The 17,496-nt window shown below is 37.5% G+C and overlaps 1 protein-coding gene across 1 annotated transcript in view; it reads right to left on the bottom strand.

Annotated features, from left to right (window-relative positions):
- LOC150109208 (plexin-B-like) overlaps positions 1-17,496 on the bottom strand; it is a 792,153-nt gene that overhangs the window by 228,563 nt on the left and 546,094 nt on the right. The window contains exon 20 of the mRNA XM_090406262.1: positions 9,715-9,891. Coding sequence (XP_090262388.1) covers positions 9,715-9,891 — 177 coding nt within the window. The remainder of the gene's footprint in view (positions 1-9,714; positions 9,892-17,496) is intronic.

Raw genomic sequence — 17,496 nt, forward strand, 5'->3', positions numbered from 1 at the left:
TGAATCATTATCATCGCATCATCAGCAAAAGCTAAGACTTTTGTTTCGGTAGTGAAAGGAAGTCTTAATAGCGAGTCGTACTGGATATTACAGAAGCATTGTCCACAGCTGCCCTTGTGGGCAGCCTCATTTGACTTCTTTCGTTACAGCTGTGGTTTTTAATGTCATGATTGCTCTTCTGTCCATAAAATCATTTTTGTAAGATAGAGTTAGTTTTTTTGAACATTTTAAATCTCTTAATTGATTGATTATGGCATGGATACCATGCAGCATTGAAGGCTCCTTGTACATCGAGTGAGATCAGTAGTAAGTCTTTTTTTTTTTTGCTGTAAACTGTCTTCTGTGAACTCTTTAACCACCATAATTGCATCTACTGTGCATGATTGAGGGCTAAATGCATACTGATTGCTGATTAATAGGTTTCTAATTCGGTTTATCAGAAGTTGTTTTTCTAGCACCTTACCAGCAACAGCAATGTTAATGAGATTGATTGGCCTGTATTTGCTCATTTCGTTGGATGTTTCTTTTCCTGGTTTGATTATGGGTATAATTTTAGTGTTTCCATACTAAAGGAAATCGCCCTCTTTTTAAGGCATTTGTTGCAAACTGTTATGAATTCAGGGAATTCGACAAACACTTTCAGGAGAGTATATCACTGGTTATTTCGTCCTCTCCAGATTTTCTTGGATCAACTAATCTTAATACTGACTCGATTTCATTAGTTGCAAATAAGTCGTCGTTAGGAATATCTATGTCTGTTTTCATTCTTTGTCTGTACGTTTTGTGGATTTCTTCATCTGTTGATTCATCATCATCATTGGGAATAAACTTGTTTATCAATAGCTGCAGTTTCTGCTAAGTTTTTAGTGTAGATGCCATCTGTTTTCTTAATAGTTGATAATATAGGTGTTGTCTTATTCTTGCTTGCTGCTAATTTATATATGCAACAAATACACACATACACACGCACGTGTGTGTCAAACAATAACATCCAAGGATCACTTTTTGTGTTACATTTTCTAAAGAAGGATGGGAAAGCTTCAGAATTAAGGCTTGATTTAAATTTACCCAATAAGCCATACTCAATACTGACAAACAGGAATAAGGAAATAGTTCAACCATATAAGGCACTATTCATATCATATTCGCCTTTTTGTGAATATATATCTGCTTACCTGAATATCTGGGTGATAAGAAAATGTTAGAGATGGCATGCACAGAGAGGAATGACTATCTCAGGACTGAAGTGTTGAGTATGAGTTTAGATTAAAAGAACGTGATCTGCAGAACTTGGGCAGATAGATGGAGTAGGAGAAGAAGAGATATGATTGAGACATACAAGTTAGCAAGAGGATCTTCTCAGGCATTGATAATACATAGAATAGCTAGCTTACAATAGGTATCAGAAGAATGATACTCATCCCTGAAAACTGTAAGGAACCCAGGAGTAAGGAAGTGAATACACACACAAACATTATATGTGTGTGTGTGTGTGTGTGTGTGTGTGTGTGTGTGTAAAAACAACAAAAAATTTCTAAATCAAAAAATCAAAGATTATCAATCCATGCTATTAGGAAAAAAAAGATCCTTTTGAATTGTTCTGAGAAAAACATTTTATTTTGGTTCAAAACCATTTAAACCCCAGCTCCATTTATTCACAATTTTCCAAGCAAAAAATCTAGTCTTCACACCCTTACTAATCACATTTTTACTAACCAGGAATGACCTCTTGTTCTGCAACCTCTAAGCCAAGTGCTGAAATATTTCCCCTACATCAATCCTATAAAACCTTTAAGTAACTTAAATGTTTCTATCATATCCCCTCTTTTTCACTTATCAACCAACTTCTGCAGTCCACACCTTCAATCTATTCTCATAGGGAATGTTCCACAAACCACTCGTGATCTTAGTTGCAAAGCTCTGAATTCTCTCCACCACCTCCTCATCCCCAAGAAACCCAGGAGACCAGACCTGAGCAAAGTAATTCAGATGTAGACATATTGAGGCCTTATAGAGAGGAATAGCATTGATTGATGCAAGGGAAATGTTTCAGCACTTAGCTTAGAGGCTGCAGAACAAGAGGTCATACCTGGAAGCTGAGTAAAAATGTGGTTAGTAAGAGTGTGAGGACTAGATTCTTCAACAGTCAAGAAATCTTATGAACTACCTTAGCAACTTTAACAATATACCCATCTGGACTTCTGTGCCCAGTTATGGGCACCAGGGTTTCTTCATGATGGGGAGGAAGAGGAGAGGGTCCAGAGACGAGTGACCAAGATGATAGCAGGTCTGTGGAATGAACTTTATGAGAATAGGTTGAAGATTTGTGGGTTGCAGAAATTGGACAATAGGCGAAGGAGGGGTGATATGATTGAGACATTCAAATTACTGAAGGGTTTTTATAAGATTGATCCAGAAGATATTTTTGAAAATATGACTGGTGGTGGGAGAACTAGGGGCCATGCATGGAAGCTGGGCAAGAGCGTGGTTGACAAGGGTGTTAGAGCTAGGTTCTTTACTTGGAGAGTGGTAAATGAGTGGAATAAGCTTCCAGAGTCTGTTGTGGGTGCTACGACTGTGAATGAGTTCAAGGCAAGGTATGATAGATACTGTGTGAATGTTGAATAGTTGTTCTTGACATGATGTTAGGGCCTCCCTCGATGAGTCTTTCGACTTCTTGGAGTTTCCCGGAACAATAATAATTTAAACTCTCTGTCTACTACTATCCCTAATCCCTAGCTTCATCCTGAAGTACAGTGACATTAAGGTGGTACACAGCTGGTAATCTATTTATCCCAAAATGCATAACTTTACATTTCTACACATTAAACTAACACTCATTTTTTTTTCCCATACTGACAGCCTATTTAAATCAGCCTGCAAGCTCTCCACATCACCTTGATTAACTATTACTCTACCTAATTTTGCATCATCGGCAAATAAATGAATATTTCCTATCAGGTTATTTCCAATATCAGTTATGTACAAATTAAACAGTAGAAGTTCTAGTACTGAACCTTTCAGCAAACCACTAGTCACATGTTTTCATCTGGACTCTGCTTCTTTATATACCATTTTTTGATATCTATCCAGCAGCCATCACTATCCGCATAACCAGTGTCATATCCATTCCCATTTGTTCTAATTTGCATAACAGAGTTCCATGTGGTATTCTGTCAAATGCCTACATAAAGTCCAGTAGAATCATCATGTAGCCATTCCCTTTATCCAACTCAGCTGTCACTCTATAAAAAAAATTTAGTAAATTACTAAGACATGACCGACCCTTCCCAAAGCTGTGCTGACCCTCATAGAGCATCATATTCTTACTCCTTTACCCATTCTTTAATTCTCTTTTTGACTAATGCTCCAGTACTTTACCACCACTCCTGAGATAGTGACTATATATCAGGAGCATCTATAATTTGCTACTGCAGTCTTAGAACCTTCCTCATGCAAGGGAATTATTTTGCCCTCCGTCCACTCTCTTGAAATTCTACCAGAGCTGAGACTTAAATTAGAGTCTAGTTAGAGGCATTACCAGTTCCCTTGCATATGTCTCCAAAATGCGATCTGATATCCCATCTAATCACTCTCTCTCTCAAGCACCTCCATAGCACAATTGGAAGAACAATGGTGCGTTGCACCCTTTGATTGGAAAAGGCCTCAGTTCAATTCTTGTCATGATGGGAGGAATCTTTATATGGGTTTTTTCAATTAAATTAAATCTTGTAACTTAAATTCACGGTATGATTTGGAATGACACGGAATCACATGCTGCTCATGAATATGCTGATCACCTTTCTCCTTCTATACCCTCCACAACAATTTCTTTTTCTGCAACTAATGCTTAATGACATTACCCATCTATGTCCTACCTGATTAACCCCCCCCCTTACCTTAGGTATAGAATTTAATATTGCTTCCTCTAGATAATCCTTAACTATATCCCATGCATTATTAACATCTTAACCTGAATTGTTTTATGACATAACACAGCTTCATGCTTCTTCCCAAGCTTGTTATAATCACCTGCCTTGTAGTTCCATATATACTCCATCTTAACAGAATTTTCCTCATGTTTTACAATCTCCCAAGTCAAGACCACATGTCACTTTCTCCAATTAGAGGAAATGTCACCACCTTGGTTATGAACAGCTCTTCTTATCCTATGACCAGGTCCAATACTCTTGTACCCCAAGTTTCTTCCATCACATGCTGCCTTAAATAATTATCTCTCAGTAGGTGAATAAATTTCATTTCCTTCCTGCCATGATATCTCTCTCTTCCTCCCAATCTTAATCTCCATGGTTGCAGCCCCCCCCCATAATAATTATTCAACCTGCACTCATTGTACTAATTTGTTGACACATATTATTATTATTACCCCAAGACCTAATGGAGTCAAAGACTCATCTGGGAGGTCCCTTTATCACACACACACACATCTCATCATACCGTGTCTTAAACACACTCAAACTCCTTGCAGACACCACACTCTCAGGCAAGGCATTCCAATCATTCACAACTCTGCACGAAAAAAACCTGCCTCTCACTCCCCTACTCACACCCTCTTTATACAGTTTCCAGGAATGACCTCTGGTTCTCCCCTGATCTCCCACTAATCTCTGTAGAATTTCTCCACCATTGATCTTATAACATCCCCTTACCAACTTGTAGATCTCTATCATATCTCCCCTCTTCCTCCTCTCCACCAGACTCTGCAAATTACATCTTCTCAATCTTTCCTCATACTCAACATTCCAGAGGTCAGAAACTACCTTACTCAGTCGCCTTTGGACCCTTTCCAACATCTCTTCATCCTTCTGAAATCCTGGTGACCAAATATGGGCACAATAGTCCATGTGAGGCCTAATCAAAGCCTTATACAACGGAACAAGAATCTCCCTACTTCTACACGTCAGTGTCCTACGCAACATTCCCAGAAGCCTTTGTGTTGTCTTCACAATTTTGGCGATGTGTCCCCTAAACTTTAGATCCTTATCCACTATCATCCCCAGATCTCTTATTTCTTCTACCTCCAACAATACATTCTCACCAGGCATAAATTCTGCATCCCATCTTTTGTTTTCCAAATTTTAAAACCTTACATTTTGCAACATTCAACTCACATTCCCCATTTGCTTGCCCAATCACTCCATTTAGTCAAGTCTTCTTGCAAGGCCACAACATCTTCACTACTCTTTATGGTTCGTCCCAACTTTGTATCATCTGCAAACAACTGAATATCTGCATCCAAATCTTCGCCAATATCATTAATATACAAGTTAAACAGTAATGGCTCTAAAACAGACCCCTGAGGCACTCCACTAGTGACTTTCCTTTTCCTGGATATCGCACCCCCATACACAACTTGTTGATACCTATCAGATAGCCAGTCTCCAATCCAGTGCACTAATCTAATATCCAATCCCATCTGCTCTAGTTTAACTGTCAGCTTATCATGAGGTACTCTATCAAAAGCTTTTGCTAAATCCAAGTATATTACTGTGTATCCTTCTCCTCTGTCCATGGAAGCAGTCACTTTATTGTAATAAGTAAGTAGATTACTAAAACATGACCTCCCTTTAGCAAATCCATGCTGTCTATCAAAGATTATACCATTGTTGTCAACCCAACTTTGGATCCTAGTTCTCAAAAGCTTCTACAACAACTTAACCACAACACCTGACACACAGATAGGCCTATAGTTTGAGTTCGATCACCTCCTTTATGAAGTGGCACAATCTTGCCCTCCTTCCACTCCTTAGGAACTTAACCAAGTGCAAGACTCGTATTAAAAAAATGTGTCAAGGCAGGTGTCAACTCCCTGGCACATTCCTTCAGAATACGCAGTGATATATAATCAAGTCCCACAGCCTTATTTACATCTAATTTACTCATATCTTTCTGATCATCCCTGGAATTCCCCAGCAACCAACCATATATTTTGTCTTATTGACCTTGATCTCACACCAGACTGACTCAAATAAACAACCACTCTCCCACCTAACTCCAATTAATTTTGGCAGCAATTCATCTACTATCATCAGCAGTACCCCTCCCTCCATCCTATCTTCCCTGAAAATACTAAACCCTTCACATTCTATCCTTGTAACTACATCATCTGCTGTTAGTCAAGTCTCATTCATTTCCAATAACTTTTGACGAGGTGGCACTAATCAATGCCAAAAACTCCCCCCTCTTGTTCCTGATGGAATGATAATTATAATTCCAAAGAAAGGAGATATCTGACTACAAGTGAAATTTGGAGGGGAATTAATTTACTGTCACAGTACCTGAAAAAATTTTCTGTAAAATATTGATAAATAGGATTAAAAGTTTAACAGAAAAAATATTTAAGGCATGAACAAGTTGGTTTTAGAGCAACTGGGAATACTGTACATTACAGAACAAAGCACAGGACTTAAAGGCTTAATATACCTAAATTTTATACATTTTGAATAAAGCATTTGACAGTACTGATGGAAAAACATTATGGATAATTATTAGAAACTATGGAATTCCGGACAAATGCATGAATAAAAGAAATGTATAAAGGAAGTAAAAGTTGTGTTATGCTGACAACATCAGAATGTTTTTTTTTTTCAGATTAAGACTGATGTGAGACAGAGTAATGTAATATCTGATTTACTCTTATTAATATAGTTATCAATATACTGGATTATAAAAAAAAAGTTACAGGTGTCAGAAGAGGAATTAAATGGAATCCTGTGTCACAGTTGGAAGATCTGAATTATGCAGATGGCATAATTTTGATATCATCAAAATACATACTTTACACATCAAAATTGGAAGCATTGTATAAAATAGCAGAAAAAGTTGGACTTAATTGGACAAAATTGGACTTAAAATAAATGACTAAAAGAATAATTCTTAAACTAACCAGCAAATGCCACAAAGAAATTAAAATCAATCAACATACAGTAGAAGTAGTTGAGAATTTTACATACTTGGGAGTAATTTTGTAAATACTGAAAGTGGAACAGATAGATATATAATGTAAACATTGCTGAAAGCAAATAATGCTTTTGCAAAATTAAATAATATATGCAAATCATAAAAATATTGTAAAACCAAAATAGAGATCTTCAGCAGCAATATTAAGGACGTATTTTATATGGATCAGAGACATGAAAACTGACTCAAAAACAGGAATTTAAATTAACTGCTTTTTAAACAAAATCTTTGTATAAAATATTAAAAATATTTTGACCCCAATGTATAACAAATAATAACTTATATAAACTGAATAAGCAAAATAATATAACCAGTGAAATAAAAAAATGCAGATGGAAATGGACTGGATACATACTAAGAATGGACAGTAGAAAGATTCCAAGAGCAGCTTTGACTCCAGATGGATTCTAGAAGGAAGAAGAAAAGTGGAAAGCCTAAATTAATTTGGCAGAGAATAACAGAAAAGGAAAGAGTAATTTAATTAAGAAAGAAGAAGTCATTGTTCCACAATATAAATATGGCCACATCTAGATGTGGCCATATTTATATTATACTGTATATTTATGTTATTCTGGTCACCTAGATTCCATAGGAATGAAGAAGTGGTGGAGAGGATCCAGAGGCAAAAAATGACAGAGATTCTTGCAAAATATCTTACAAAAAAAATAATAATAATGTACAAAGGAATCAAAATAACGATTTTGCCACCTGATGCTTAAAATAATCCAGTTATCCATTGTTTATAGAAAAATCATATGATTTTTCAAATCAAATGAGATGATTAAGTTGAATGTTTATTTTTCACTTGGTTAGAATATAATAAATTTAGTTTAATCCTTTATCCAAGTGTGAGCAAACAAAGTTTGCACCTGAAAGTATCTTCAGGACTGGGGGTAAGGTGATACAACACCAGGACGACTCCTTGCAAAGGTGGAGCAAGCTACCAAAACTCCTGTCTCAGTATCTCTCATAATGCAAAACACATCTCCTTGCAGATATGTCTAATGTTATGCATTAAGGGAAGGGCCACTACCCAGACTAGTTTCGACCTTTATTGAGGTCTCTTCAGTGGGAGCCAGGCCCAAGTGGAGATACCAGCCAGAAGCATTAGCAGGTCATCACCTAACACCCAGTCCTGAAGATACTTTCAGGCGCAAACTTTGTTTGCTCACACTTGGATAAAGGATTAAACTAAATTTATTATATTCTAACCAAGTGAAAAATAAACTTTCAACATCTTTCTCTAAATCCAGAGTAATTTATTAAAAAGGTGGCACACTAATTGGCAACTCCTATAGGTAGAGATGACCTGCTAATGCTTCTGGCTGGTATCTCCACTTGGGCCTGGCTCCCACTGAAGAGACCTCAATAAAGGTCGAAACTAGTCTGGGTAGTGGCCCTTCCCTTAATGCATAACATTAGACATATCTGCAAGGAGATGTGTTTTGCATTATGAGAGATACTGAGACAGGAGTTTTGGTAGCTTGCTCCACCTTTGCAAGGAGTTGTCCTGGTGTTGTACCACCTTACCCCCAGTCCTGAAGATACTTTCAGGTGCAAACTTTGTTTGCTCACACTTGGATAAAGGATTAAACTAAATGTATTATATTACAAATGAGATGATTAAATTGGTATTTAATCATCTCATTTCCACTAGGTGGTTCTGAGATGATTAAAAATTACAGTACAGGTCAAACTAAAAATTAAATCTAATAATAAATTCCAAAAAAAAAAAATCTAAAGAGGAATACATTTTCAATTAATGAACCATAGTGATGCTCTAAATGAAATATTTGCAACATCACTTGAATTATTTGAATATTTGAATTATTACCAAATTATGAAAGCAACTACAGTGTAATATTTTTTAAACTAAAGTAGATCAGAGTGATGATGAAACTGAAAATACAAATTAATACATGAATGAATCCCACTTAAAATAAACCACATAAAATATATCGTTAAAGACAATATATTTCATGTGTTACATTTATAATATATTTTGCAATTTATTTTACTTCGAAGACTGATGCTTGGTGAATTTGTGGACAGATAGGTATAGCATGGACATGTTTTAATACTCCTAGGAGAATGAGTGCATAACACTAATAATAAGTTCATAACCATTATCTTTTCTTTTAGTGTTACATGTCAGCATTCATTTTCGAAATTATGGATTTTATAACCGTGTTATAACTAACTCTAGTTTTTTTTAAATAAAGAGTTAATAAAAATATTAATAATAGATTAATAAGAGTTAATAATAATAAAAATATAATAAAAAGAGTTAGTCATAACACGGTTGTAAAATCCATAATTTCGAAAATGAATGAAAGTTCATAACCAAATTTTTAAAAAAAAATAAGTTGCTATTCTATAAGCATGATATTTTTTACGTTACCCTATCTTCTTTTACATATTAGTTTGAAGGTCCATTTATAAAGACAGTCTTATTTTACAAACCAAACCAAATTTTTAAAAGTGATAAGACATTTACTGCTTATAAATTGTTAAAGAAAAGTCTTTATAATGTTTATCTAGATAGGATAAACATCTAGATCTTTCCAACTGAAGGATGTAAGTACAGAGAGCATAATAAAGGAAATGCAGTTTTTCATTTTCTCTACACACATGAAATTCATAAATTATGTGTAGCAATAAAGTATCATTACATTTAAAAACAAAAATTTAAAATCATATTTCCAGGCAACAAAATATGATTTTTTTTTTTACCTAACATAACTTTTCAATGGTGAAATACGAAGAATTGTAGGATCTTCTGTATATAAAAAAGGATCTGGGAGAGAAATATTAGCACCATCAATCTGGAGTAGTAATTCTGATACATTGTATGTGGGTAGTGATGTGGCTGTGGTTAGACAACTAATCTGGCTGCTACTTGATAAAGTTCTGAAAGAGAAAAATAAAAATCAACATTTGGTGACTAACACAAAAAGACTTCTCCCACCACTATACATTTACAACCTAGTTACATAAGATATGTTAAAATAAACTTTTAAAAACTAATGAATGAGAAATTATAGTAAATGAGAACAGTTTTGAAAGAAGGAATGCATTAATAATCTCATCTCATCTTCCTTTTACCTTGGGGTGTCGAGGGTTTATTAATCATCGGACCTCAAATCGTTCACAGGATAAGGTGGTTAGTTCTATTCCCCGGTGTATCTGTTGCCCTGTAGTGTTGAGTTCTCAAGGCTGGTTTGCATGCTTTGTGGGATGAAAAACCCAAAGATAAACTGGAGGAAAAACCTTACTGTCCATGCCCAAGACTGGCTAACTTGGCTATGGCTGAGGAAGATCCTTCAGCTCCTCACGTAACCGACAGGAATCGAACCTAGGACACTACTTGCCCAGGCATATGGTTGCGAAGCGCACAGCCACTAGGCTAACCATGCAGATGCATTAATTATCATTTATTATTAAGGTCTCCATGGAGTCAAAAGACTCATCATGTGAGGTTTATCCTAAGAAACACAAAGTCTATCATACCACTCCTTGAACTCATTTACCGTTCTCGCTCTCACCACTCCATCAGGCAATGCATTCCATGGTTCAACCACCCTCCATGCAAAAGAAACCACTCCTCACCCTCTTGCTCACAGTTTCTTTTCATAACTTACAGGGATGGCCTCTTGTCATCACTCCTTCCCGCTGTTCAACCAAGCGAAAGAACTCCTCAGTGTCAACCCTGTAACCACCGCTCAAAAGTTTAAAAGTCTCAATCATATCACCTCTCCTTCTTCTATCCACCAAACTCTGCAGTCCACATTCCCTCAGCCGATGCTCATAACTATCATTGTACAGTCCTGAAACCATCTTTGTTATCTGCCTTTCTATGCTTTCCACAGTTAATTAATCCCCTTCAAATCCTAGGGACCAAATCTGAGAACAATAGTCCAAGTGTGGTCTGATCAGGGTCTTATACAATGGAATGATAACTGTTTTATCTCTGTAGGTCAGTGTCCTTCTCATCATTGCAGCAATCCTCTGTGTTACCTTCACCACCTTTGCAATATGTCCCCTAAATTTCAGGTTTCTATCAATCATCAACCCCAGATCTCTCTTGTCTACCCTACTTCCTCCAGTATAACTCCTCCCATAGAGTATGCAGTGTCCCATCAATGTTTCCCAAACCTCAAGACCTTACATTTTGCTGCATTAAACTGACATTCCCATTCATTTGCCCATTTATCTAGCTTATTCAAATCCTCTTGCAGGGCTGACGCAACTGCACTATTACTAATAATCCTTCCCAGCTTCGCATCATCTGCAAACAACTGAATATCCCCTTGCAATCCACTGACAATGTCATTGATATAAAGGTTAAACAATATAGGTCCCAGCACTGAGCCCTGTGGGACCCCACTTGTAACCCTCTGCTTCCTTGAAAATGCCTCACCATACACAACTCTCTGATACCTATCGGACAGCCAATCCTGAATCCAGTTGACCAATCTGACATCCAAACCCATGGATGTCAGATTGGTCCCTGCAACTTAAATATCAGCTTATCATGTGGCACCCTGTGAAATGCCTTTGCAAAGTCTAAGAAAATGGCAGTATATCCCTTTCCCTCATCTAATGCTCTTGTAACTTTATCATAAAAGGCTAGCATATTGCTAAAACAAGAGTGCCCCTTCACAAATCCTTGTTGACTCTCACAGACAACATTACCCTCATCTGCTCAATGCTGTATACAGTCCTTTACCACTTTCTCCAAGATCTTACTAACTACTGATGACACACAAACTGGTCTATAATTAGACACTTCCAGTCTGCTACCGCCCTTATGCAATGGCACTATCTTACCTTCCTTCCATTCCATGGGCACCTTTCCAGCAGCCAGACTTTTATTGAAAAGCCAGGTCAAAGGCACTGTTAGTTCCCTAGCACATTCTCTCAAAACTTATGGTGAAATACCATCCAGTCCCACAGCTTTACTGACATCCAGAGTACTCAGTATTTGAAACACACTCTCCTCCTGTACCTCTAAACCTCGAACCTGCCCAATACCTCTAGCATTAAAACTGATTCCTCCAGGATGAAATACTCCAATAAAGTGTTCATTGAACAATCCACTATGTCCTCTGCATCAGTCACTCTATTCCCATTGTTATCCCACAATATCACACAGTCATTTCTCCTGCTACTGGCCACATATCTAAAAAAATTCCCTAGGAATTTCTTTGGATCTTAGGGCCAATCTCCTCTCATATTCCAGTTTCATCTTCCTTACCATACTAGTCACTCTTCTGGCCTGTGTCTTATATTATACTCTTCATGCACCTTCTCCTGTCTCCTTATATCTCTTCCACAGCCTCTTTTTCGCATGCAATTCCTGTTTAATATTGTTTGTCATCCACTTTATTCCAAATTGTGTCCTCTTGTTCACTCGTGGTATACAACTTACCATTGCTGCTAACAAATATTCATTCATAATTTCCCAAGAAGAGTTGATATCCTGGCCTTCCAATTCCTCCCTCGATGGAACTTCCCCAAGTTGACTTCTTAGACTATTATAATCACCTGCCTTATAATTCCACATACGTTCCCGTCTCTTTGATACTCCTGCATGTCTATTCATTTTCCAAGTCAAAACCATATGGTCACTCTCTCTAACTGGTGAGAGAGATGTCATCTCAGTTATTATCAACTCTTCTGATGCTATAACCAAATCCAAAACTCTTGAACCTCTTGTTCTCTCTATTACATGTTACCTAAGACATTTGTCCCTCAAGAATTGTAGAAATTCCATACCCTTATTGCTACATCTTCCTCTCCCCAGTTTATACTACTGTAGTTAAAATCTCCCATAACAATCATTCTTCTTGCACTTGCCAAACTCAACTGTCTAAACATTTCCTGGTCCCCACCCTCTGTGCTCCTGGGTCTGTAGCAACACCCCACTAAACACCCTGTCTTCTTCAACTCTACCAAACACCATATGCTTTCAAAATCATTAGTGTCACTGCCTTTCAAAGTCTCCACTTTTAGAGGACATAAGTCATCACTTAACATAAGCAGTACTCCACCGCCATGCTTTCCTTTCCTATCCTGCCAAAAAATGCTGTACCCAGTGACTTCTATTCCTGTTATTATATCCTCTTCTGTCAACCACGTCTCAGTGATCCCAATAATTTTTGGCCAGGCTGATTCTATCTGCGCCACCAATTCCTCTCCTTTATTCCGGATACTCCTGGCATTAGTATATAGCATATAAATGCCGTTGTTTCTATACCCAGCATTATCCCCTCTAGACTCCACTGGGCTCAGTGTTACCTGATGTTGTCCCCCTTCTCCCAAGTACCCATTTCCACAAGAGGCCACCCCTGCTACCATCCTCCCTGGGACACATAACTTTTTCAGAACAGCAATCTCTCCAGATGCGTACGTCCTTCCTCATTCAAATGTAAGTAGTCTCTTGCATACAATTCCTCTCTGTCCTCAAACACATTTCAAGCATCCACATATTCCAGTCCTCTCTTGTCACACACTCTAGCTATTATGTCATTCAATATTACCGCTCTTCTGCTCAGTTCGTCATTATCATACCTAGGCAACACACACACTATCTTTGCTCTCTGTGTCTTCTTTCATACCACCTCAAGCAAGAATCTCATATCTCTCGCTGCCCTATTTACGCCACCACTCAAGTCATTCCCACCATCACAATCATCTCATCCACCCTTTCACCTCTCTTAACTGCCAAAGCCACCCTTTCTATCGTTCCTCCTGGAAAACACTCCTCACACATCCTATCTTGAACACCACAGATCATTGAGTCCCCATTATCACCAGCATATCCCCTCTAGACTCCACTGGGCTCGGTGTTACCTGATGTCGTCCCCCTTCTCCCAAGTACCCATTCCCACTCTTACCGTTCTCTCTCTCCTATTGTTTTCATTTTCTCCTCTTCTTTCATTCCCATACCTCTCTCCTACTGTTTCCATTTTCTCCTCTCTAGCACTCCCATACCTCTCTCTCATTCCATTCTCTCCTCTTCTAGCAATGCCATACCTCTCTCTCATTCCGTGTTTCCTACTGTTTCCATTCTCTCTTCTTCTAGCATTCCCATACCTCTCTCTCGTTCCGTCTCTCCTACTGTTTCCATTTTCTCCTCTTCTAGCATTTCCATACCTCTTTCTCCTGTTTCCATTCTCTTCATTTCCATTTCCAATTCCATTCTCTCCTCTCCTATCATTCCCAAAAATCTCTCTCTCCCCTACTCCGATTTGCCTTGCATTTATCTCTTCCATTCTTCTAATCTCATCTTTCATACTTATCATACTTCTCCCAAGACATTTCAGCTCCTTTATCTCCCTCTGCAGGCCAGTCACTCTAAATCAAAATTCACTCTCCCAAACAAAACCATCTAAACTTTCACAGTTACTCGCGCCTTCTACACTTTCAACTATTATTTTCTCATTCACATTTTTTTCTTCATTCTCTCCTATCACACTACTCATCTTCCTGTATTCATTTCCCGTTCCTGGAGCAACAAGGTCGGTTATTGAGATATCTGCTGCATTTATTTCCTCCCACTGCCTGCACTTTAAATTTTCCCCCACCATCACCGCCCAGTGTAATTTTGTGTAGCTATCATATTCATACTAATAATTTGTATAATAATTTCTATTTATATATAAAAATAATTTGAAATGGCTTTTAGGCATTTTATTCAACAGTACTCATGGCTGAATGTCCTAAAACTTAACAGTAGTGTAAAGAAATCGAATTTTACAGTTGTTTTGTCATTAATATAATTGCAGCAATTATTACTGAGAGTAACTGATCATGGACTAAAATTGAATATCCCTTAATTTCGAACTACATATTTATGCTTTTCTATTTTATAATTACTGTATAAACATCTAAAAATGGAGTAATCAGTTTAAAAATTAATAGTAGACAGGTATTATATTATAAGCCAACTATCTTCTTAATTATGTTTCATACATTACACATGTAATCAGAGTAACTGTAATGAACAGCTTACCAGGAATAATGAATCGATGATCAAAATGTTTTACATTCTGTAGCGCACTATTTCCCAAGCTACATACACATGGAAGCAGGATCCCCCCCCCACCACCACCACCCAGTGTAATTTTGTGTAGCTATCATATTCATACATACACATTTCTTAAAGGCATTCTTGTTTTATAAATTTGATAGCCTTTAATAATAAAGTCACAAGAGCCATAAATATTATTATTATTATTATTATTATTATTATTATTATTGCACAGGCATCACCATGGAGTCCAAAGACTCAAACTATCCACACAATCTATCAATACTTCTTGAATCCATTAACAAACACACAACTGACTCTGGCAACTCATTCACAACTCTCCAAGCAAAAAATCTAGTCCCTCACACCCGTACTAACTACATCTTTATTCAACTTCCAGGGATGGCTCCCTTGTTCTGGCTACTCCACCTGAAAGCTGAAACATTTCCCCAGCATTAATCCTATAAAATCCTTTAAGCAACTTAAATGTTTCTATCATATCCCCTCTTTTTCTCATATCAACCAACTTCTGCATTCTACAAACCCTCAATCTATCTTCATAGGGAACATTCCACAGACCACTCACCTCTGAATCTTCTCTACCACTTCCTTCCCCAAGAAACACAGGAGACCAGACTTGAGCACAGTAATCCAGGTGTGGATCTATCAAGGATTTATAAAGAGGAATAATGACATATTTCTACTTGTTAATATGTCCTTCAATAACCAAGTAATCTTATGGGCTACTTTAGCAATATGTCCTCTAAACTTTAACTCTCTGTCTACTACCCCTAAATCTCTAGTTTCATCCTGAAATACAGTGTCATTAATGTGATACACAGCTTGTATTCTGTTTATCCCAAAATGCATAACTTTACATTTCTCAACATTAAACTTATACCCATTATCTTTAGTCCATACTGGCAGCCTATTTAAATCATCATGCAAGCTCTGCACATCACCTTGATTAACTATTACTCTACCTAATTTCACATCATCAGCAAACAATATTTGCTGATGATGCGAATATTTCCTTTCAAGTAATTTCCTATATCATTTATGTAAAAATTAAACAACAATGCTCCCAGCATTGAACTTTGCAGCACACCACTAGTCATCTGTATTCGCCTCGATTCTTCCCCTCCATATACTGCTTTTAGATATCTGATCACTATCTTATCCACTTAACTAGTGTCGCATCCATCCCGATTTGTTCTAATTTGCATAGGAGAGTTTCATGTGGTATTCTGTCAAATGCTGCTGGATGATTCTGGGGGTTTTTGCCTTTGCAAAATCCAGCAGAATCATTGTATAGTCATTTCCTTTATCCAACTTTGCTGTTATTTTATTATAAATAAGATAGTAAATTACTAAGGCATGACCAACCCATCACAAAGCCATGTGATGGGTTGGTCCAGTACTTTTACCACCACGCTTTGAGATACTGATTGGTCTATAATTTGCTACAATAATAAATTTAGTTTAATCCTTTATCCAAGTGTGAGCAAACAAAGTTTGCACCTGAAAGTATCTTCAGGACTGGGGTAAGGTGGTACAACACCAGGGCAACTCGTTGCCAAAGGTGGAGCAAGCTACCAACACTCCTGTCTCAGTATCTCCTATAATGCAAAACACATCTCCTTGCGGATATCTCTAATGTTATGCATTAAGGGAAGGGCCACTACCCAGACTAGTTTCGACCTTTATTGAGGTCTCTTCAGTGGGAGCCAGGCCCAAGCTGAGATACCAGGCAGAAGCATTCGCAGGTCATCTCTACCTATAAGAGTTGCCAAATGGTGTGCCACCCTTTTTTAATAAATTACTCTGGATTTAGAGAAAGATGTTGAATAGGAGATACTGAGACAGGAGTGTTGGTATCTTGCTCCACCTTTGCAACGAGTTGCCCTGGTGTTGTACCACCTTACCCCAGTCCTGAAGATACTTTCAGGCACAAACTTTGTTTGCTCACACTTGGATAAAGGATTAAACTAAATTTATTATACTCTAACCAAGTGAAAAATAAACTTTCAACATCTTTCTCTAAATCCAGAGTAATTTATTAAAAAAGGGTGGCACACCATTTGGCAACTCCTATAGGTAGAGATGACCTGCGAATGCTTCTGCCTGGTATCTCAGCTTGGGCCTGGCTCCCACTGAAGAGACCTCAATAAAGGTCGAAACTAGTCTGGGTAGTGGCCCTTCCCTTAATACATAACATTATACATATCCGCAAGGAGATGTGTTTTGCATTATGGGAGATACTGAGATAGGAGTGTTGGTATCTTGCTCCACCTTTGCAATGAGTTGCCCTGGTGTTGTACCACCTTACGCCAGTCCTGAAGATACTTTCAGGCGCAAACTTTGTTTGCTCACACTTGGATAAAGGATTAAACTAAATTTATTATACTCTAACCAAGTGAAAAATAAACTTTCAAATATAATTTGCTACTGAAGTCTTAGAACCTCCCTTATGTAAGGGA

Source organism: Typopeltis vanoorti, chromosome 2, assembly GCF_054136105.1.
Source record: "Typopeltis vanoorti isolate ZY-2024b chromosome 2, IOZ_Tvanoo_1.0, whole genome shotgun sequence".
Classification (NCBI taxonomy): Eukaryota; Metazoa; Arthropoda; class Arachnida; order Uropygi; family Thelyphonidae; genus Typopeltis; species Typopeltis vanoorti.